The sequence below is a fragment of the Cupressus sempervirens genome, chromosome 7, assembly GCF_028749045.1.
Source record: "Cupressus sempervirens isolate cs-2001-9-10 chromosome 7, ASM2874904v1, whole genome shotgun sequence".
NCBI lineage: Eukaryota > Viridiplantae > Streptophyta > Pinopsida > Cupressales > Cupressaceae > Cupressus > Cupressus sempervirens.
Window position 1 is genome coordinate 430,962,124 of NC_143124.1, and position 23,136 is coordinate 430,985,259.

Sequence of the window (23,136 nt, forward strand, 5' to 3'; positions counted from 1 at the left end):
CATTATATAACTTTATTAAAGCATTCCATATTTTTTAGAAATATTTTTAGTTTACATATAAAATATTAGTTAAAGATCTTAAATATAAAATAAAGTTGCTGTGATAGATCATTATGAAAAACATTTAAACAACCCAAAAAAACTCTTCCCAATATGATAGGATATTAAAATAATAAAATAATTTTATTATCTCACTAAAATTGCATAGTTCTGAGTTATATTTGTTTGCAGCAGTCACGTACTGACAAAGTAATGCGGCTCGGGGTTGGAAGACCAAGCTGATGTCGTGCCGTGATGGTCATGTGATATTACAATCAACGTTATGGGCATCCAGCCAGCGATTAAGTTAAATACAAATAATCTTATACGGAATAAGATTTGTTTCAAAACACAACAATGAAGAATGCCCCATCAGAGTTTTATCGTCTATTTTGCTACAAACTTTTTGAACTTTTTCCTGCTGGCAACCATGATACAAAGCGACAGGAAGACCCAATTACACGTATACGTGTCTCAGTTGTGGTCTGCATTAATGGGCATGCACATAAATGTCTTCCACGTAGCCCTTTCAAGATGCTAAGGAATTTCAGTAAGCTCCTCAGTTTTGGGAAAAAAAAGGAAAATGGCAGTGGCTGTGTTGTGAAATACAATTTTTCCTTTTTAGATCTTTGGACAGCCTAGTTACAGTTTTCTTTCAACAAATTGTTGAAGTTATACGATGTTTAAATGGAAGTTTGAAATGTGATATGTAAATGCTTTTGGGTAGATGCCCCTATCTTCAAAGTACTCCTCTTCCCTCTTATTTTCTTAGAGAAACAATTTCTGTGCACAACATAACATACAAATGAAACGAATAAATTTGAGATTTGCCTTCATCTTGGCCAAGCCTGATTGATACATAGAACCAAAGCCCAAACAAGAAAGAAAACTTGAGTTTTATGTAAAGTAAAAGTTTTAATTAGACACAAATGAAGTAAGATTAAGAGAATTTTGACATAAAACATACAGATTTCAAACAAGAACTGTGAACTGGGTAGAACACATGTGAAAGCATTAAGAAGTTTTACAATAAAAATCTTAAAGCCAAATTTTCAATACAAAATGCCCATAACAAAACAGTTTAATGGGTTTTAACTGTCAAAGCCACTTGATACTTAAACAAATCTAATCTGCAAGGCAAGAGTAAAACCCACACTGTAACGGAAGGCATGATATCTACTGAAATATGGGTTCATTTCAAAACCCACTTTGAAATGAAAGCAAATGACTCATAAACAAAGAGTCCAAGCTTAATATAAGAACCCATGGAAGTTCTCCATTATTCTCTTACACATTAATAGCACACAGATATTTTGCAAGCACAAGCCCTCCTTAATTCCGAAATAGTCTTCTAGCAATCAGCAGGACCATTTAACTTGCATTTTGCAGGCAAAGCTCTGGCCAAATCTGGATCAATACCCATGAGGCTGAGCAGAACGGGATTATTGCGCCCAAATTCACAGAAACAAGTAAGATTGGCAGTCTTGAGGACATTGCAACAGCTATCTTCAGGAGCTGCAGGTGGTTGTGTTACAGCAGGCTGGCAAGGCTTCAAGTCATCAGCATTCATGTCACATATCATAAAAGCACCCCTCACCAATACTGTGACACTGGCAAGCAACAATACAACCAAGAAAACTGACTTCTCAACTCCTCTCATCCTTGCCAAATGTGTTAAAGCAGGAAATGTATGTTTCTAGTATATTGCCTCTGTTAATCTTGCAGAGCAATTTGGATAAACTTATATAGAAGAATGGGTGTATGAATATGATGAACACCTCCTTGGCTTGTGAATTTCCATTGGCGTCTTGTGGTCCGTGATCCTGCCAACTTTGAAGAACACAGTGTAAAGATAATTCATTGGAATCATAGAAAGTTTTGAAATTTGGTTGTGTGGTACCATATTAACAGCTGTCCGAGGACCTACTTAGTTCCAGAAAGAAGACAAAGGAGAGAGGGCCATCACATTATCCTTCATATGTAACTTTATTTCATGGCAATGGGAATGGGGTCATGTGGTCTTTCAAACAAGGCAAGAAAAAAGGTGTTTTCAAGGAGAATCCTATATATATATAACTTTATGTCACGGGAGGGGCTCTTAAGCTCACTTTAAGGAGAGCAAGACCATATCTTACATGGAGAATGATGCGGACAGGAAGAGTTATAGGGTGTGGGATTTAATTTTAAAATATCAATAGTTAAGAAGTTTGTCAAGGTTTTGTTTATGAATTTGATTATATGTGTATTGATTACATTTTATGCTCTATAATGAGGACACAATAGTTAACTAGAGTTTTAGAATAATAGTTGTAATATTTATATATTTATGTATTTTGTATTATTTTAAATTTATTTTGATTAGGTCAATTATTTTAATATAATGACGAGTATTTAAGTGATATAATCTTTATTAAGTGATGATATATGATTTAAATTTTACAATTTGTTTTAAAATATAATATATGATTACAAAATTTTTTCTTTTCATTAGCATTATTTTATACAAAATTATTTTTAATATTTAGATTTAATTTTTCTTTATATATTTTTAGTTTCCTAACTTGTACAAATGAATTTGTTGAGGTGTGTTTTGACACACTCTTCAACATGTAGGTAGAACACCAAATCCACCATCTCTACTAAAAGGAAACCAATCTTAAGATAAAACTGTAAGATCCCTTTGTGTAAGGTCATGCCAATGATGGAAAACTTAGTAAAGTATGTAGTTGTACTCGTGTAAGGGACTTTCGATAATCAAGCAAACAAGTAGTTAACAACATAAGGAGATCACCAAATAAGACAACAATGATTGATCATGTCGCTTCAGTCACCAATTGCCAATATTAGACACTTTTAGCATTATATTGTTAATAAGATAAGTTGCTAACATGAAAAACTTGATTTATAATAGAAGTTGTGAAATCAACTAATAAACTAATTAGATCTAAAAACAAAAAGATGAAGATGGTTATAGGATACTCTAAATATATAAAAGAAAAAGAAAAAATAAACACCTAGGGACATTGATGCAAGAGCAACCTAGGTTATTTGGTTTATAGTGGATGTGCTTAGCTGCTTCTTTGAACCAGCTTAGTAGTTGCTATTGTGGTTGGTTCGGTGGATTCATTTATGTCTTCTTTCACCGAGTTGACTCGACTTGGTTCGGTGCACATGTTCTCTAATTTTCCCTTTTCTTTTTTCATTAAGTGTGTTCGATGGCTTGTCTGAGTGTGTTCGGTGGCTTGTTTGAGTTTGTTTGGTGATGCTTTGTACTTTGTTCACCAAGTTGTCTATTTGGTTCTTCTTGTAATGCCTACCCCTACTTGAATTTTTTGATTTGCTTTGATTGGATTCTTTTAGGCATGTTCTATTATTATATTTTATGATTAGCGGTGCTAGATTGCTAGAATTGATTAGTTGAATTTTATATTCAGTTGATATATATATATATATATATATATATATATATATATATATATATATATATATATATATATATATATATATCTGTGTGTGTGTGTGTGTGTGTGTGTGTTGAGGTACTTAGTGCTAGTTATTTCAATTATTGAATGATGTTAGTTAGGCAAATGATTTTTATGTAGTTTCTAGGGATACTTACCCCATACTTGCATGTGTATGGTGTGCGGTATGTTTTCTTTATGTTTGACATCTCTGATGTGGTTGAGGAAGGGAGTCATAGTCACCTACCAGTCGAGATCTACATGATGAACCACTTTCTGATTTTGTCTGTTTAGTTTAGAATCTTGTGTTTGTACATGCATGGATCTTATGTAGATTGTAGGTACCAGATATCGACTTCCCTGAATTGCTAGGATGAGTGTACCTTATTGCAGTATTTCAATGGTATAAGTGGGGAGATAACTTTTGAGTCCAAATCCTAAACCCTAAGCCAATTGTCCTAGAAAATAGGACAAGTATTTGAGTTAGTTCACCCATTCAAATTTGTCAAGTGACGTGAATTCATGATTTTGATCTTGAAGTTTGATTATGTTCTTTGCCTTCAACTAAGTTGTCATTTTTGGTTTTGAGGGTATCTGGTGATTTCTATTATAATTAAATCAAGTTAAAAGATAATTTAATGGAAATTTTATAAAGAAATTTGATATTTAATTATATTTAATAATTGAGAAATTAATTAAATAAAAGAATTAAATTTAAATTTTTTATTAAAGTTCTGTTTTGACATATTTATTTATTTATTTATTGTTCAGTAAGAGGTCAAAGTCAAGATTAATTATTATATCTTGTAATTAATTATTATTATTATAATTTATTAAGTGCAATCATGAGTAGATTTGAACCCAAGACCTCTTCAATAAGAGGCTCACAATTTACCATTGTGTTGTAGGCTCTTGCCTCTATTTTGATGTATTTATATTTATTTAATTGAATGATAATTATTTAGGAGTTTTATTTTAATAATAAACTCTAAATAATATTATAAATTAAGTTAATAAATATATTATTAAAAATGTCTCATGAATTAATTAAATAAAAGAATTAAAATTTAAAGATAAAGTTATAATTCTAATTTTAGCGTATTTATAATTATTTAATTTAATAATAATTTATCTAGGAGTTTTTTTATTATTTAAGAGTTTTATTTTAATAATAAACTCTAAATAATATTATTAGTTGAGTAATAAATATTATTTGATTAAAAAGAAAATATTAAAATATATGTGAATATTTAATTAATTAAAAACTAATTAAATTTATGCTTTAAATAAAAAGTATAAATTTAGAAGTCTAAATTAGAGGTCTAAATTTAGAAAATTGGTTAAAGAAAGATTAGAATATGATGTTATTTAATTAATTAGAATTTTTTTTTAAAAAGAGGGGTAAACGCTTTGACCTAGAGCTATGAACCAGTGAGGCCACAAATGGGGGACCTCATCCCCATGAGATTTGAACCTTGATGGCAAGGATAACAACGCAACAACTTAACCATCACAACATGCCACTATTGGCTAATTAATTAGAAATTAATTAAATATGTACTTTAAAATATTTATTTTAAAAGTCTAATTTAAGAAGTTGGACAAAAATAGAATGGAAAGATTAAAAGATTAAAGATTTAATATTATTTTACTATGATTATTTAATTAATAATTATTAAATTAGTGCTGCATTTAAATAACGAGCTTTAATTATTCTTATTAATTTAAATAATAAACTATGCTTTAAATAGTGCTTACACTAATTAATAAGTGGAGGAAAAGAAAATATAAAATAATATTTTAATTAGAAAGTTCTTAAATGTGCATGAAAGAATTAAATTTAAAAGATTTGATTAAAATTCTAATTTAGGCATATTTTTATTTAATTTAATAATAATTTATTTAGGAGTTTTATTTTTAATAAACTCTAAATACTGTTATTAGTTAAATTAATAAATAATATATTAAAAAAGTTGCATGATTCAATAAAGGAGAGAAAACTTTAATTTAATAAAGTTTATATTAATTAAATTGCATAAAGTGTGTGCATGAAAATTAAAATATAGTAATTAAAGACAAAGGGTTTTTGCATGATTGCATGATCAAAGCCTTGATTTGGGGGAAAAACTCTTTATTAAGGAAATTATAGCTCATTTCTAGATACATAGGTTTGAAGGAGCCAATTTCCGAAAAGAGGATTTTCAAAGGAAAAGGAAGATTCTTCCATGTTTGTGCATTCATTGTTTTAGCATCAGAGACAGGTAGGATCTTGTGCAGCAGTTGCTCATTCTTCAAATTCCTATCTTCTTTGTGTCTGTTGTGTTTCTGTTTTCAGAAGTTCTTTGGCTTGAAACTCTTGTTTGAGAAAATTGATTTCCATTACAAAATTGTCTGTGATTTAATCTGAAAACTTTTAGTAAAATTTGAACTTTAGGGTTTTCAAAACCTAATGAATTATGAAATTCAATTTTGTATGCACTTTATGTGACATGTGATTTATTGGTGTTGAGATTTTTGGGTTTGTCTTAGCTTTGGCCAGTCATGATGTTTACTAGAGACTTGGGAGTTCTATTTTGTGATGTCATGATGATGTTTTGATCTCAATCTTTTATACTCAACCATAGTAATGTTTCTAGTATGCTCTATGAGATGTTTTGATGCATTGATTGTTATTGCTTTCCAGTGTTCTTGTGTGAAATTGAGGTGAATGGTGTGACTTATCTAATATAACCTTTGAGTCTTTGATCAATTATATTTGGATTTCTTTCCAATCTCTTATATAGGACTGAGGTGTTTGTATGATTTGTTCTTGGTGATGTCATGTTATGACATGGATTGGTTTATGCATACTTGATTTTGGTGTCAGTCTTATTAGGATGATTGTATTGATGGAATCCATGATTATGATCAATAATTTTTTAATACTTGTCAGTTGCTTGTTTAAGAATTGGTATATGGTATATGGCCTTTTGTGATCTTTTGATTTTACTGAGCTTAGGATAGGTTTTCTATATGTCAAGTCAAGAAGTGGCTTACAATGGAGGCTGGGGCCCAAAGTGGCTGCTAGGGTAACCCATTGTAAGTTGTTTAATAAGTGAAAACACTACACTAAATGGGAATAAAATAAATCTAATAAGAGTATTTGTATGTTCTCGCCCATGCCTTGAGTGCTAGTATAGACTAGGATGGGAGTAGAGAGAATGCTTGGTTGTGACCATGCCTTGTCAGTATGAAAGGATACTAGTGTTGCATAGAGTCACTAGGGGGCCGGGGTCAAGTTAGACTGTCAGGGTAACTCTAGCATTGATTTTTGTGATGACACTTTCCCACTTGCATAGTATATTTCCTACGTGTTTGTGTTGCCTCTAGGATTAGTTGATACTTCTGTCTTGGTACCCTTTGAGATAGTTTTCTTTCAGGTGATTCCTTGAACCTAGATGTTGGTTTTTGAATTTTGAGTTTGTTATCCTGTATGGGACTTGAGACTATCCCTTTAGCATAGTGGGAGTGGGCCATTTAAGTTCCACAAGGTCGGTTGGTAGAACTTTTTCTTATACCATTGAGATCTGACTGTTAGATGCCACTGTTGGAAGTGTTTGTGCAGATGTTCCTTTCTATCTATTCTTGTATTTCTATGATGTATGGTTGTACTATTGTATTGAATTTGATTTCATAGGATCTTACTAGATGATGTAATCTATTTCATGATGTATATTATTTCAGCCTTTCATACCTTGTGACCTGTACAATGGATTATTGTGCATTATGATTATTGCCAAGTGGCATTCGAGATAATTGTATATTGATTAAATGGAATTTGTACTTGTAGATTATTCTTTAATATGGATGTGTTATATATTGGTGTTAGTGTTAATTAAACTTATATGTGATTCAATGTCATGGGACCCTTAAGAGTTGTAACATGTTTATGTGTTGTTGATGTATGAGTGTATGTTAATTACTTCCACTATTTTATAACTGTTGTTGTTAAGTTATTATCTTTAACTTCAAAAAAAAAAAGTTTGACAAACTTAGTAAAATTTTAGGTTAACTTCTTTTGGGTCACATGGTGGGGCATTACACTTCTTTGAGAGCCAACCTGTGTATTTAATTTGTGATCTAAATTCAATGTATGGGATCAATCATTGGGAAGCATTTGGACCTATTTTTGGTCATTGTTATATCCAATGTAGATCTAGAATCTTCTTTAAGCCATTTTGGCAAGTATAAATTGGGACTTGAGTCCTAGGTTTAGGTATGCCTTTTAAGAGTAAAGGTTAGAGGATTCGATAAGAATTTTGGAGTTTGGAAGATCATGGATGGTGCTTGGTGTATGAGGAATCTATTCTATAACCAAATATTTGTAATTGGTTGTTATTGAGAAGGCCTTACATCCCGACATGTATGAAGTAAATTGATGATTCAATAAATATATATATTTTTTCTCTCTTTCTATTAGTTTCTCTTGATTTTTTATTTCCATTGTGTTATCTCAATGAGGTTGTGTGGATACTAGGTGAGATTTTGGTTGTAGCTATCACCCTACCTTACACCAGGTGGTATCAAAGACACTTTTAGTCCTTTTGGAGTTTGAGATCATGGGGAACCCTAGTTAGATTGGTTGTAAGGTTGTAGATATGATTTCAGACCTATAATTGTCAAAGGGTAAAGGAAATTTAGACAATGCTATTGACAAGATGGAACCTATTGACAAGATGGTCTGAGGTAAAGGAAATGTAGACAATGCTATTATGGGCATGTTGAGACAATCCAAAGGAGGGGAGTACATCTTGATTATGTTCAATCTTGTAGGAACCTATTGACAAGATGGTCTGAGGTAAAGGAAATGTAGATAATGCTATTATGGGCATGTTGAGACATTCCAAAGGAGGGGAGTACATCTTGATTATGTTAGTGATGATGAAGTAGTGGTAGCACCTAATCCTGAACTTGAACTAGAAAAAGATGAAGAGATGCTTTTGATGGTTCTATCTAGGGGAAAATTCTAAACCTGCTATTAAAGTCTATAGTTGTGATGGGAAATTGGATACCAAAACCTTGTTGGATTGGATCTTTAAGTTGGAGAAGTTTGTCAAGTTTGAAGGAACCCTTGAAACTAGAAAAGTAAAAAATAGAAGTCACCATGTTAAAGGGACATGCTTCACTTTGGTCAAAACATTTTCAAACAGATAAATAGAGGAAAGGAAATGAGAAGATTAGAACTTGGGTGAAGATGATAGGTAAACTGAGTGAGCAATTTCTCCACAAAGATTACTAGATTAATTTGTTGAGGAGAATCCAACATTTGAGGCATACTAAGGAGTTCTACAAGTTAGATACTAGATTTGGACATGTGGATAACAAGGTTTAGAAATTTTCCAGATACCTGAATGGATTGAGGTCTATAATTGAAGATGATATCAATTATGTAAAGATGGGAAATTTGGAAGAAGTATATTAGTATGTCTTGAAAGTTGAAGAGGTTTTGAAAAAGACATATAAAAAAAGACAAAGAGGAAGAGCAAGAAGATCTCAAAGAGATAGAGGTAGATCTTATGGAGAAAGTAGAATATCTAATAGTACAGTGCAAGATAAAGGTAAAAATTAATAGAAATATGTAGATAAAGGAAAGATTGAGTGGAAATGTGGTTGTTCATACTAAGGAAGAGGTAGTTCTTAACAAGGTGGTTATGGTAGAGAAGGATTTCATGAAATTTGTTTTAAGTGTGGAGAAGAAGGCCACATAGCTTTTGAATGTAGTCACTTTGAAAATAATAGGGAAAGTGGTGGCATAAATGACTTAATGATAAGGATAACCTTGTGGAATGAGAAAGCTGATGAGGAATCTATCTTAAGAAGAAGTTTGTTCAAGACTAGATGAAAGACTTGAGGATAATGTTGCAAGGTAATAATTGACAGTGAAAGTTTAGATAAATTAGCATTAGAGGAGTTGGTTAATGAGTTGTAGTTATGGAGGTTGAGACATCTAGAACCATATTATATTGCTTGGATTAGTGATGAGAATAAGTTATTAGTAAGTGAACAATGCCTTGTGATATTCAAGATTGGGAGATATTATGATGAAGTCCTATGTGACATCATGTCTATGGACTATTTTCATAGTCTTTTGGGAGGACCTTGGCAGTATGATAAAAAATCATTGCATAATGGAAGATTGACTCAGTATACCATTTGGGCTAATGGGAAGAGACAAGTATTACTACCTATGATTAAGAAATCAAATGAGGATCAATGTACCACATTTAGGGTTTTCCTGGTGAATAGAAATTTGTTTGTTAAATATGTAAAGAAGTAGAATACTTTCTTTTTGTAATTCCTAATAAACCAAGTAGTGGTAGTATTGACTGAGTTCCAACAAAAGTTGAAGAGTTACTCATTGAGTATAGGATATAATTTCAAAGAATGTACCTGATAGTTTATCACCAATAAGAAGTATAAGTCATTGTATAGACCCAAATCTTAGAGCTAGTTTTCCAAACAAAGCACCCTATAGATTGACACCAACCAAGAATGAAGAACTTGATAGGCAAGTACACGATCTATTGTAGAAAGGTTTGATTAGAGAGAGTTTGATTCTGTGTGCAGTACCTATGGTGTTGGCACCTAAAAAGACTGGGGAATGGAGAATGTGCACTAATTCTAGTGCAATCAATAAAATAATAGTCAAGTATAGGTTTCCTATGTCAAAGATAGAGGATATAATGGATTGTTTGAGTGGTGCAAGATATTTTACCAGGATTCATTTGAAGAGGGGATATCATTAGATTAGAATTAGAGAAGGTGACGAATGGAATAGCTCTTTTAAAATAAAAAAGGTTTGTATGAGTGTTTGGTTATGCCTTTTGGTTTAACTAATGCACCAAGTACTTTTTATGAGGTTGATGAATGAAGTTTTGAAGAAATTCAAGGGTAACTTTTTGATCATATACCTTGATGATATTCTAATATTCAATAAGACTAGAGAAGAACATTTGTTTCATATTAGGCAAGTTTTGAAGAGATTTAAAGAGGAAAAGTTATTGATTTATTTGGAAAAGTGTTCATTCATGAAAGAAGATATTCTGTATTTGGTATTTGTGATTTATGCTAATGGTTTGAAGATGGATCTTGATAAAGTTAAAGAAATTCTTGAGTGGCCTACACCTGAGAATATGGGTAAAGTAAGATCATTTCATGGTTTGGCTATTTTTTACTAGAAATTTATCAAAAAATTTAGTACAATTTGTAATGTTATGACTACAACAATGTGAGGAGATAAATATGAATTCAAGTGGACACATGGAGCTGACAAGAGTTTTGAGACTCTGAATTAGAAGGTTTCTAAATTACTTGTGTTATCTTTTCCTGATCTCAATAAGGTGTTTCAAGTGGAATGTGATGCAAGTGGTAGTACAACTAGAGATGTGTTGAGTCAGGAAGGTAAACCCATTGCTTTCTTTAGTGAGAAGTTGAATGATGCTAAAAATAAGAATTTTGTGTATGATTAAGAATTCTATGCTATTGTTCAAGATTTAAAGAAGTGGAAACATTATTTGGTACCTAAAGAGTTTGTTTTGTATACTAATCATAAGGATTTAAAATATTTGGGAAGCGCACATAAACTAAATCTAAGGCATATGAAGTGGGTTGAGTATTTGCATAATTTCACATTTGCGATCAAGCATAAAATTCTAGAGTCACTAACTGAGCTAAATATGCATTGAATAGATGACGATATTTATTTTCCAAGATGGAGGTTGAAGTTCTTGGTTTTGATAAGATGAAATCTTTGTGTGAAACTAACCCTAATTTTTTAAAGTTGTGTAGTGTGTGCAAATCACAATTTTTTTTTAGATCAACTTAGTAAGTATGAAGATTATTTCATTCAAGAAGGTATGTAGTTCAAATGAATTTATCTATTTCTACTAGGAGGATAAATGAGAACTAATTTGATATGAGAAAAACATAGTAGTAGCTTGCCTAGAAATTTTGATATTGATAAGAAATTTAGTTTTCTAAAGGAGAGGTGTTATTGGCCTCAATTGTATAAGGATGTTTAGAAGTTTTTAAGGAGTTTTGGAGTTTTTTAAGTTACAAAAGGAGTAAGTTAGAATACTACATTGTATACACCTATTTCAGTTCCTGAGAAACCTTGGAGTGATATCAACATGAATTTTGTTCTTGGCTTAATGAGGACAACAAGAGGGAATGATTCTATATTTGCCATTGTGGATGGAATTTCCAAGATGGAGCATTTCATACTATGTAAGAAAACATTAGATGTTGTGCATATTGCAGATATTTTTATTAAGGAGGTTGTCAGATTTCATAGATTATCGAGGGTCATCATTTATAACCGAGATAACAAGTTTATTGGTTATTCGAGGAAGACTTTGTGGAAGAAGATGAATACTAAGTTGAAGTTTAGTTCTAGATTTCATCTAATATTAGTGGGAAAACATAAGTTGTAAATGTTTGGGTATTTTGTTAAGATGCTTAGTTAAAGATAAACTGATTAATTGGAACTTAATATTGGCACAAGAAGAGTTTTCATATAATAATTCTATGAATAGGAGTACTAGAAAGAAACCAATTAATATTATTACAAGAACATAGCCAAGAGATATATCATGTTTGAGGGATATTGTCAGAGAAGATAAGAGGAGTGCTAAGGGAGAATTTTTTTATGAAGTTATGAAGTTGTTGCATGAGGAAGTGAAACATAATTAAGTTGGAGTAAAGCAATAGAAAATACAAGGATAATGCAAATAGATCAAGGATACAAAAGATTTTTGAAGGTGGTGAAAAGGTGATAGTCCAAATGAAGAAATGTAGCTTTCATGTTGGCACAATTAGTAAGTTGAAGATGAAGAAGTTTGGTTCTTGTAAGACCTTGAGAAGATTTGATACTGGTAATGCTTATGAGGTTGACTTACCTAACAACATGGATATATCACCTATATTCAATGTTGTTGATTTGTATGAGTATCATGAATTTGATGAAGATATTGGTGTACTAAGTGATAATCCTAAGAAATAGATGGAAGACATCAAAAAAAATTTGAACCAGAGAGTTGGCAACAGCACAAGAGGAACACATCAATTGGAATACCATTTCATTTCATGACCATATGCCATCCAAAACTGACCAAATGAAATGGTACCACAAATTTATGTGTTTTGTCTTTGAATTTAGAGAAGAATTATTGATAAAATAAATGACACTTTCGCTATCTATAAACAACTAATTATCCCTTTATGAGTGTCACAATTCCTCCATGAGGAATTGAACCAATATTAAATCTCCTTAGTTGCCTCTATAGTAGTAACATTCTCTACCTCTATAGTGGATAAAAAATTCACCTTCTATAATTGAGAAACCCACTCATTGATGTCCCACCAATAGTAAAAAACATATCTTGTAGTACTCCTAGTATCTAGATCACTTGCCAAATCTGAGTCAACATAGCCTTGTAAATCAATAGTAGAGCCCTCAAAATGTAAACATTTACTCAATGTTCCTCTCAAATATCTAAGAATCCATTTGACCACATTCCAATGCTTAATCCCGAGATGACTCATATGCCTGCCAATGACTCCTATCACATGTTCAATATATGGCCTAGTACATACCATGACATACATCAAACTTCCAACAACTAAAGTATAGGATACCTTGGACATTTTATTTTCCCTTTCTTGCGCCTTTTAACATATCTCCTTAGCCAATTTCAAATCACTAGGTAAGCATGTGCTAACAACTTTGGCATTCTCCATAGAAATTTTTTGCAACACCTTCTCAATATAAAAAGCTTAAGAAAGAGTCAATTTCTTATTTTTCCTATTTCTGTAAACTTTCAACACCAAGGATTTTTTTTTAATACCCCAAAATCCTTCATAAAAATGAATGTGCTAACTATTATTTTAATCCCCTAATATGATCCATGTTAGACCCAGATAGAAGAATATCATCAACATATAAACATAAAATAATGTAGTTGTTATCATCTAACCTCTTAAAATAAACACAATGATCTGAATGACATTGAGTGTAACCATACGTATTCATTAAACTATAAAATTAATATACCATTGCTGAGGTGCTTTCTTCAAGACATATAAACTTTTCTTCAATCTACAAACTAAGTTCTACTTACCTTTGACCTAAACTCCATGTGGTTGTTTCATATTTATTTCTTCATCCATACCACCATTAAGAAAAGATGTTTTAACATCAAGCTGATCCAAATACAAATCTTTAGTAGCCACAATACTTAGAATAGTACCAATAGAAGTCATTTTAATTACTAGAGAAAATATTCTATCAAAAATCAATGCCCTTTTTATGTGAATATCCTTTTACAACTAACCTAGATTTAAATATTCCATCCTCTTCTTTCAACCTATAAACCCATTTATTCTATAAAGCCATTTTACTTGCAAGCAACTTACATAAATTCTAGTTTGATTTTTCAGCAAGGATTCTATTTTTTTGTCATTGCAGACTCCACTAAATCTTTGTTTCCACCCACACAACTTCATCATAACATTCTAGTTCACCTACATTTGTTAATAAAATAGAATCAAAAGAGGGAGAAAATATTTCTAGAGGTCTACTTATCCTTTTTGACTATCTAACATTCACAAGGGTTTGTGACATTTATTATTGATGTTTTGTGGAGCATAAGGAACTACTATAACTTCATCTTTTGGAGTATCATCCAATACTACATATTCATTTTCTTTCTTCTCATGCTATTGCAACAGATCTAGGTACACCACTTTCTCACTAAATATGGCATTCCTACTTCTTAACATTTTATGATGTTCAAAATCCAAAATTCTATAACCAATTCATCAATGCTAGATCTAACAAATAAATATTTTTTACATTTAGCCTACTGCATCAATTACTCACAACCATCATTGAGCCATTCAATCTTTCATGCAAAGAACACAAAATCAAGAGAGTCCTAATTTCTTTATCCAAATTAACATTTATAGAAGATAATTATCTGGTAACTATATTAAACTCATTTAAATGACCAACAACAAACCCACCTCCTCCCATATTCATATTAAATAAATGATTCATGAGAAATACCTTGTTTAAAGAAGAGGGTTTTTCATACAAGTTTTCTAGGGTTATCAACAATGCTTCAATTGTTTTCACTTTTGTAATATTAAATGTCACCAATTGTGCTAGGCATAAATGAATATTTAAAAGTTCCTTTTTGTCCAAAATATACCAGTCCTCATTTGTCATACTTTCCTTTTTATTGGATTTTCATTGTAATGGCCTTCATAAATTCTTTAGATAAAGATAGTTCTCCATTTTCATTTTTTATAACTAAAATTTCTGCCCATTAAACTTTTCAACCTTTAGCTTACCCTCGTCTGCCATCGCTTCCATTCAATTGTGAGATTCCCATTGAATTATTGACCTTCTTGTAGAGGATAAGTGAAACAACCGCACACTAGTACCACTTTTTAGGATTAGAGGGATAGAAATAACAATTACATGCAAATATAGCCAAGATCACAAATAATAAATCACAAAGAAGAGAACACAAGATACAAAGACTTAACGTGGTTCACCTAATCCCTAGGCTATGTCCACCAAAAACAAGTCCACTATTCTTATTATCCAACTATGATTACAACCTTATTACAATTTATAATCCCTTACAACTCAATATCATTGCAAGAAGCTACTATCTTATTATATGTTATGAAATCCCTAACCCTAAGCCATTTTATACAAATGTTTTTCTACTTACAAAATTAGGGCTAAATTATCTTGTCTTGACAAGGTAACCTAAAAACACTTGATGAGTAAACCTTGAGAAATGATTTACTAGTCAACTCAAAAATATTTGATGAGTCAGCTAAAATATTTGTTTTCAAGGCAATGTTTTGAACCACAAAGTGGTGTGAAAAGTGTATAGTACTTTCTTGATCAGTCACCACATATCAACATGTGTCTCAACAAATGTCATAAAATTATTAAAGGCATAAAAGAGGCATTAATATCTATAAAGAACATCATTGAAAAAATAAAAAAAATCATTCTCAATTTCAAAAGCACCTAGATTTTGTATGATTATAGGGAAACAAAACAAGATGTTGATAAAGTTGCAAACATTAATGGTACTTTTAGTGATGTTATTATTAATTGGTATAGTATAAATCAAATTCTAGAGAAGGTGGTTAATATAATAAATAATTATATGATTAACCTAAAGGAGAGAGTAATGTGTAACGATGATGGCCAATCCAACTAATTGTTTTGATAGTTTGAATGCATTTTCCATGTGGAGTTTGTCTTGCTTTCCCGCAATTATGAATTTTTCTTCGCATGCTTTATGATTATTCTACTAATCTCAAAAATTTCAAGGTGAAAGAAAAAATTGTAAGAACATTGAAAATAGATTCTATAAGATTGACAAAATGGGAGGATCTTTGAATCATGAGGAGCTGAAAAATTGTAAATGGAAAGAACATAAGATGGTTTGAAAAACAAACAAAAAAGAGGGGTGGCTATATATATTAGAAAACTTCATGGGTGAAAGAAGGAGGTTGTGCTATGTTTTTGGAAATTTGGAATGGTTGTTCTATGATTATGCATGGCAAAATGAAGGAAATAATCATGGGCTTAATAACCAGAGTTACAAGTATGTGAAATTTAGTTTTAAAGTTCTATAAGGACTCTAAATTGGTTTAAAATGCTTATAAAATCTCTAAGAATGTGATTGATAATTTTCCTAAGAATAAGAAGGAAAGGGAAAAAAATAAAAAAGGGTAGATGAAATTATTATGATTTGAGTCAAGTTAGACCGCTCTAGACAAAAATGTAAACAAATTATTATGGAATTCTTGACTATTGATGGTAGGTTTAGTCAGGTTCATAATTTCTATTTATTTTTCCTTAACCATTTCCATTATAGTGTTAATATTTCTATTTTTTTCTATTTGCAAAAATATCTAACCCAAAGTCTAAGTAAGAATCAAGAAGACCATAATAAACCAATGCTCCATGAAGGATTAATGCTTTTGATATATGAACATTATAAAGACCATAATGTGGATAAAAATGATTTAGAGGAGAAAAACCCTTCAAAGAAGAAATCATAGGGGAAGAAAAGGAAAAATGACGAGGAGGGGCAAACAAGTAATCCCTCTCCTAATTCTTAGAAAATGGTGAAAAATAAAAAACTTTACTCTTAAGGAAAACACAAAAAAAGCGGAGGAAATTGAATTTTAGGGTACAAATTTTGAAGATGAGGGTACTGAGGAAGGGGAATCTTCTTTGAGCTTGGATACAGACTCAACTAACAATGAAAGAAATGGAAAGAAAAATGGAAAAAAGAAATGGAATGGGGATACTAGTGAGGAGGACTCAGAGCCTTTAGAAGAGAAAATTGAAGACAATTCCACTATGAATAAATTAGGAGGGGAGAGTAATTCTATGAATGAGGAAGAAAATGAAAATCTAGAGGATGAAGTGGTTAAGAGCCTTTATAATAGTGGGGAGGAGAAGTTGGAAGAATAGATAGAGGGGAAAGAGCATGAGACTAAGAAAAATGGGGAGAATGATCTTGAGAATTTCCAAGACTCGATAAAGGAAAAAAAGTGGTAGACAAAAGGATAATTCGCTCTTGTTGGATGTGGAAATAGAACTAAATATGTTGATTAGTAAGGACTACATTAACAATTGAGATTCTTCCCCTACTAAATTAGATGCCAAACAACTTGATAGCTCTAACCTTACTGAATCGAATGCCAAGCAACTTGACTCCTCTGAGAAATTAATCTCTAAGGATCTTGAGAATGTAAGGGACAAAACTATGGGAATCCTAGAAATTATGAAAGAGAGGTATGTGTACTCTTTTTGTATTGACAAGTGGATTGTGAAGGAAATCAAACATCTCAATTAGAGAATGCAAATGCTTTATAGTTTTTTGGAGGATCTTAAATTAACCCTAATGATGAGTTTCAAAATAATATCCATATGACTACTAGCAACAAGGAGGACTATAAAGACTTCTGGGAAAAATAATTTGATAATCTTGTTAACAAAGGATGCAGGGTATTCAAAATAGATTGGAGAACTAGGATGAGATGGTCAAAAAACTTCTCAAAATCAATCACAAGGGGATAAAAATTTCCTTGGCTAGCTTAAAATATCCATTCTTTGTTAGTTAGTAAAATTGTTATTAATATAGATAATTTCTTTGAGCATAAGGAAGGTGTTGTGGCAAGTCCAAGGAAGAGAATAAATCAAGCTTCAAAAAGATTTCTTCTGATTATATTGAGAAGAATACTATTAATGATATATTCTAGAAGGTGGAGAGTATTGGGAGGGATGTGGATGATATTCTCAAGAAAATGGAATGACATTCTTTCTAGTCTATTGGTTTGTTGTTGTGTGTTTTTTGGACCTATGAGGTGTTTTCTTGTAATCAATTTTAAGGTTTTATGTTTTAGTTAGTGTGCTCTATTTTGTCTTGATGCATATGTCTCTTGTAATGAAGTTGTTTTGTTAATTGGGCTTTATTGTTTATCTTTCTCTCATGATATTTTTTAGGGTTTTAGGTACCCTTCAAAACTTGATTTTGTCTTAATCAAAAAATCTATAAAATAATCTTAAACTATTATAAAATAGGTTGATAATGAATTTTGTGAGTTTACACCTTAAAATGACCGTAATAATGCAAAAATGTGTCCTAAAATCAAGAAATGCAGTTCTAGTTTGGGTGTTTGGAATTGACCTCTCCCAAATCCACTTTTTGTGCATTTTGTTTGAGTTCAAGTGTGAAAAATTTACACTTTAACATTTTCATGACCATCAAGATGAATAAAAAAATGCCAATATCTAGATGAATATTCTCTATCAAACAAATTACCACAATAGTAAAAATGTGGTGAATCTTTATTTATATGTTCCTTACTTGCCAAGAAATTCAAAATCATACAAAAATGATCCCAAAATTTATCTCCATAGACTCAGAGACATGCCATAAGATTTGGATAGACATTTATAATGGTGTTAATAGCCTTATTGATTTTTTTGATGTTTGGGGTCCTCATGTCTCCTTTTGTACAATGAGAAGACGTCAATAAACCATTCATGAGTTTATTAATCAAACTAATTGGAAGAAACAAAATAATCTAAGAAAATAAATTAATGTAGAAATTCTATCAAAATCACACTTTGAACAAGAATACATAGTTTATTTTCATTAGATCCAACTGAGTGTAAGACTTTCCAAGATCGATAATATTTCAAAGATCAAGGGTGTGGCATTCCCAAAACCTTTCAAGGATGAGGGGTGTAGCATTTGTGAAAAATAATTTTGAAGGTCATTCTTGAAAATTTCAAGTGTTTGAAGGTTAGGGGTGTTATGTGTAAACATGCCTCAATTTCTGTCAAACATGCACATATTGCCTCATTTTTCGTACAAAAAATCTCAATTTTTGTGCTAAAAAGCTTATTTTTGTGCCAACAAATATTGATTTCCTATGGAAAAACCTTGATTTATGTGCCAAAAAATCTCAAATTTTGTGCAAAAAGCCTCAATTTCCATGCCAAAATATAGACATCACCACCTTGGGAAATGTGCCCAATTTGGGAGCAAAATTTGTTTGCCTCGAATTCTAACTATGACAAAATTGGACATGCCTTATATGAAAATAAGGGTTTGTGGGCACTGCAAGCTCAATGACAATGTTCATGTTTTCTCAGAGTGCACCAAAAATTAGTGAACCCCAAGATCCAATATAAAATTCCTCTGAAAAATGAAACCCTTTGAATGAAAAAGAACAAGTCTTAAAACCAAACCAAACCTCTCATAAATAGAATAGGGGCATGAAGATATGGAGCTCTAATACCATGTTGAAGTTGATGAAAGCTCAACCCCATAGCTCCCAAGAATCATGTGCATGCAAACACCTATCACAAAAAGAGAGAAGAAAAAGCTGAGGAGGCTAGAATTCCTAAATGCATAGATGAGACATTCTTGATGAGCAAAAAGAGAAATTTCTATTATTGAAAGTGAATGAATAATTACAAAGAGACCAATCCTTATAAAAGGAAATCAAAACCCTACCAGGTAACTAACCTAGGTTACATGATAATAATTAATAAAATAATTAATTATTATATGCCCAAAGTTTAGCTTAAGTAAACTAGAGATAATAAGTGACTTAATAATTAAATCAAATCCCACAAGATTAAGGGTCCTAACTCCACACACATGCACGAGGGTACAAAGAAAACAAAAAAGATAAAGATAAAATCACAATAAAGTAGTTAGTACTAAAAATATGCCCAAATATATTAGTGAGAAAATTACTAGCTAAAGAAACATCTCTCCCACTAATATCATATTTGCAAAGCTATTGCAAGAGCATAAGTTATGACATAATCAATGCAAGACCATTATCATCAATCAACATAGCTTCTAGATCTATCTCTACTAACATGAAAGAAAAAGAGATAAAAAGAAAATGGGAGCCATTACCTTGTCCAGTAGGGTGCCCACCCCACTTTGAATCACCAAAAGAGTTGTTGCAAAAGATGGCATTGGAATAGTCTAACTAGGTGGTAACCTGCTAGTCAACCAACCAAAGTTGCACCCATAGATGAACATCTATCGTATAACCATGGCATAGTCCTATGTAAAATATTTAAATTACCCTTGTATGGGACTTAGCATGTTGTGTTTGAATTTTTTACCTATATAGGGACTTAGCAAGTTGTTATGCACTATCCAAACATAATATTTAGCAATATGTTTTTGGATGCATTATCCATGAATTAGATTTAACAAGTTTGTCTATGTTACAAATTTTGAGATTTAGCATGTGTATGTATGTGTAAAGAAGGATGAAGAAGAAATTCATAGATTCAAGAATGACTTAGAAAGCATACCTAGCATCTAGGGCTAAAGTACTCTAAGCCATGTTCATTATCTATATTCACCACCCCATGTAAGATAGTCTATGTACAAGTAGGGTGTATATATGCCCCCTCCTTATCATGCCTATGTCAAATAGATATGAGACGGAAGAGAAAGGGGATACCTACTTATACAACAAGGAGATATCCTTTTAGAAACAATGCAGACTATGTTCATTGCAAAGATTATTGACTCTTACCATCTAAGAACATGAAAAATTGTGAAAATATATATTTGTTATGGAAAGACGATCCTAAAAAAATAAAAAATAACAAGATGTCCACTTAAGAGGAGTGCTTGATTAAGATAGTATCTTGAAGGGAAGAAGAACAAGAGTGCACCTATTCAACCCTCCATATGTATATAAATAGGTGAAATAGAGATCCTTGAATGAAGGATTACAATCTCCAAACAAGGAAAAATGAATATATAATTGACATAGCTTTTCTTGATAAAGAAAAGGTGATGACCTAGGACATGCACTTCTTTGTAAAAGAGAGAATCCATATTCAAGACACAATTATTTATAAAAAAAGAAAAATGTCATAGAATAAACAAGTTCCACATAAGCTTGAAGAAAGTAAATCCATAGAAGAAAGAATAAACAAGATACAAAAAAGCCCTTTCCCCAAAGCTTAAGACAAGGAACCCATCAAAGAATTTATAATCAAATCTTGAAGAACATGAAAATGTGATGGACAAAAACTAATAGTCATGCATGAAATGTCAAAAAAAAATACATTCAACGAGAAAAATACAATACCATACTATAGAGAACCCAATTCTTAAAAATATAAGAATGCTTAGAGAAGAGGGATAAAAATGGAACCATAGAGGATTGCAATATGAGAAACATTAAGATCACCATGCTAAGAAAAAAGAAAGAAAGTTATGCATATTGCAAAGAAAACATACCTATAAATAAAATTGCACCATAAAAAAATCCATCTATTGGAAAATAAAAAATGAAGCCATTATACTTCTAAGAGAATCTCCTAGAGATAAGGCATCATATACAAGAGATAGCCATACCTGTCTTTCTCATAAGATTCGAGGAAAAAATTATAAAGAGAAAGAAGGAAGGATCTCAAAAGAAAGAAAGAGACCTTGCCCCCTAAATGAAGGATAAGGGAACAAAACCTATTGAGAGATTCCAAAGGCACGATATACAAGATAATGGAGAATCTATACCAATAGCTAAAAGACAAAGTCAAATCATGTAAAAAATTGTAACACCTCATGCATATAAGGAATTATACCCATTGAATCCTTTTTTTTAACATCCAATAAAAAATAAAAATATATAAAAAATGTGATCGTCATTGTAACAAAATGGACAATAATACACAAAAATAAAATCTTCAAGAGGTATAGGAGATTTTTCTAGTTTAGCAATAACTATTTTAATGTACACCTTTAAATCCAAATCTTGATGAGTATCAGGATAATTAAGATTAGGATTAGGTAAGAGAAGATGAAGAGGAGGTCATCCAAAATATTCTTGCAATATATCAGGAGGATAATATCCTAGAAGTTATACTTATTCAACTTAGGAGACATATGAATCATATTTTAAAGATCCTACTCATTAATACCAAGTCCTAAGCTAGTGCAACCCTATTTAACAACCATGTGATAACCTTTATGATAGTTATTTTTATGATCTTCAATAGGAGAATATTTTTTAGTTGTATCATGAAAAAACATGGTATAAGGAATGGTGGTAGGAGGAGGAATAAAAGAGGGCTTATACTTTCCCCTATTACATGTAACATGAGAAGAAACAGGTTCCTTTAGCATGAACTAAAGTTTGAGCTTAAACATAAGTAGAAGAAGTGCTAAGAGAAGATGAAGGAGAAGAGGGAAAATTAAACAAAGGATTACGAGGGTTAGAAAGAGGAGCATCCTCAACTAAGGTTCTTGCATAATCAGAAAAGGTAATAAGCCAACCACATAAAATCAAATTACAATCTTGAAAGAAGGAAAAGGCATATTCATCAACCACATAATAACATAAGAAACAAAGGTATAAAGAGTCATAAACACTTATAAATGCATAAAACTCTCATAAAAATCATAAGTTCTATAAAGAGGTGCAAGAAATAGAATATTGAAAAAGATAACCATACACCAAAATATCTTCATGATGCAAGATGTGTCAAAAACCAATGCACTAACAAGAAGGAAGATAAGCAAGAAAAATAAAAGGATCTGCCTCCGGAAAATGGAGACTTAAGATGGTTTCACCAATAAATGTAGGGTATGAAAATAAAAGAAAACAAACCCTACACAAATAGAAGGGGGAATAGAAAGATTCACCCTTTTGACTAGATTTTATTGATAGAAGAAGAAGTATCAATGCAAAACCTAGTGGACAAAAGAAAGATTAGCTCGGGTTTCTTTCCCTCTCACCCCCACCTTAAAAGGATTTTTAGGAAAGATGTATAATAAAGTAATGATGAAATGGAAATGATAGAAATGAAAAGGAGATGAGAGTACCTTCAAATCTATCGTAAAATGATATCAAGAGTTGTAGTAACTCAAGATCTAGGCTAAAACTCGCAAGGCAAACAAAACCCAGAAATCTTTTGGTGAAATATTAGGGGAAAAGTTATGCTTCAAGGGAAAAATTATGCCAAAAGGGGTGAAATTTGGCCTTGATGGAAAGTTTCCAA

At 31.4% G+C, this 23,136-nt stretch overlaps 1 protein-coding gene across 1 annotated transcript; it reads right to left on the reverse strand.

Annotated features, from left to right (window-relative positions):
- Nucleotides 1-1,036: 1,036 nt before the first annotated feature.
- LOC149547389 (putative lipid-transfer protein DIR1) lies at nucleotides 1,037-1,792 on the reverse strand. The gene has a single exon (XM_089791625.1). It carries the CDS (start codon nucleotides 1,697-1,699, stop codon nucleotides 1,391-1,393), a length of 309 nt encoding a protein of 102 aa, XP_089647751.1. The 5' UTR covers nucleotides 1,700-1,792; the 3' UTR covers nucleotides 1,037-1,390.
- Between the last annotated feature and the right edge of the window lie 21,344 nt (nucleotides 1,793-23,136).

Coding starts and splice junctions, on each gene's coding strand:
- LOC149547389 (XM_089791625.1), bottom strand. CDS start 1,699: ATGAGAGGAGTTGAGAAGTCAGTTTTCTTGGTTGTATTGTTGCTTGCC.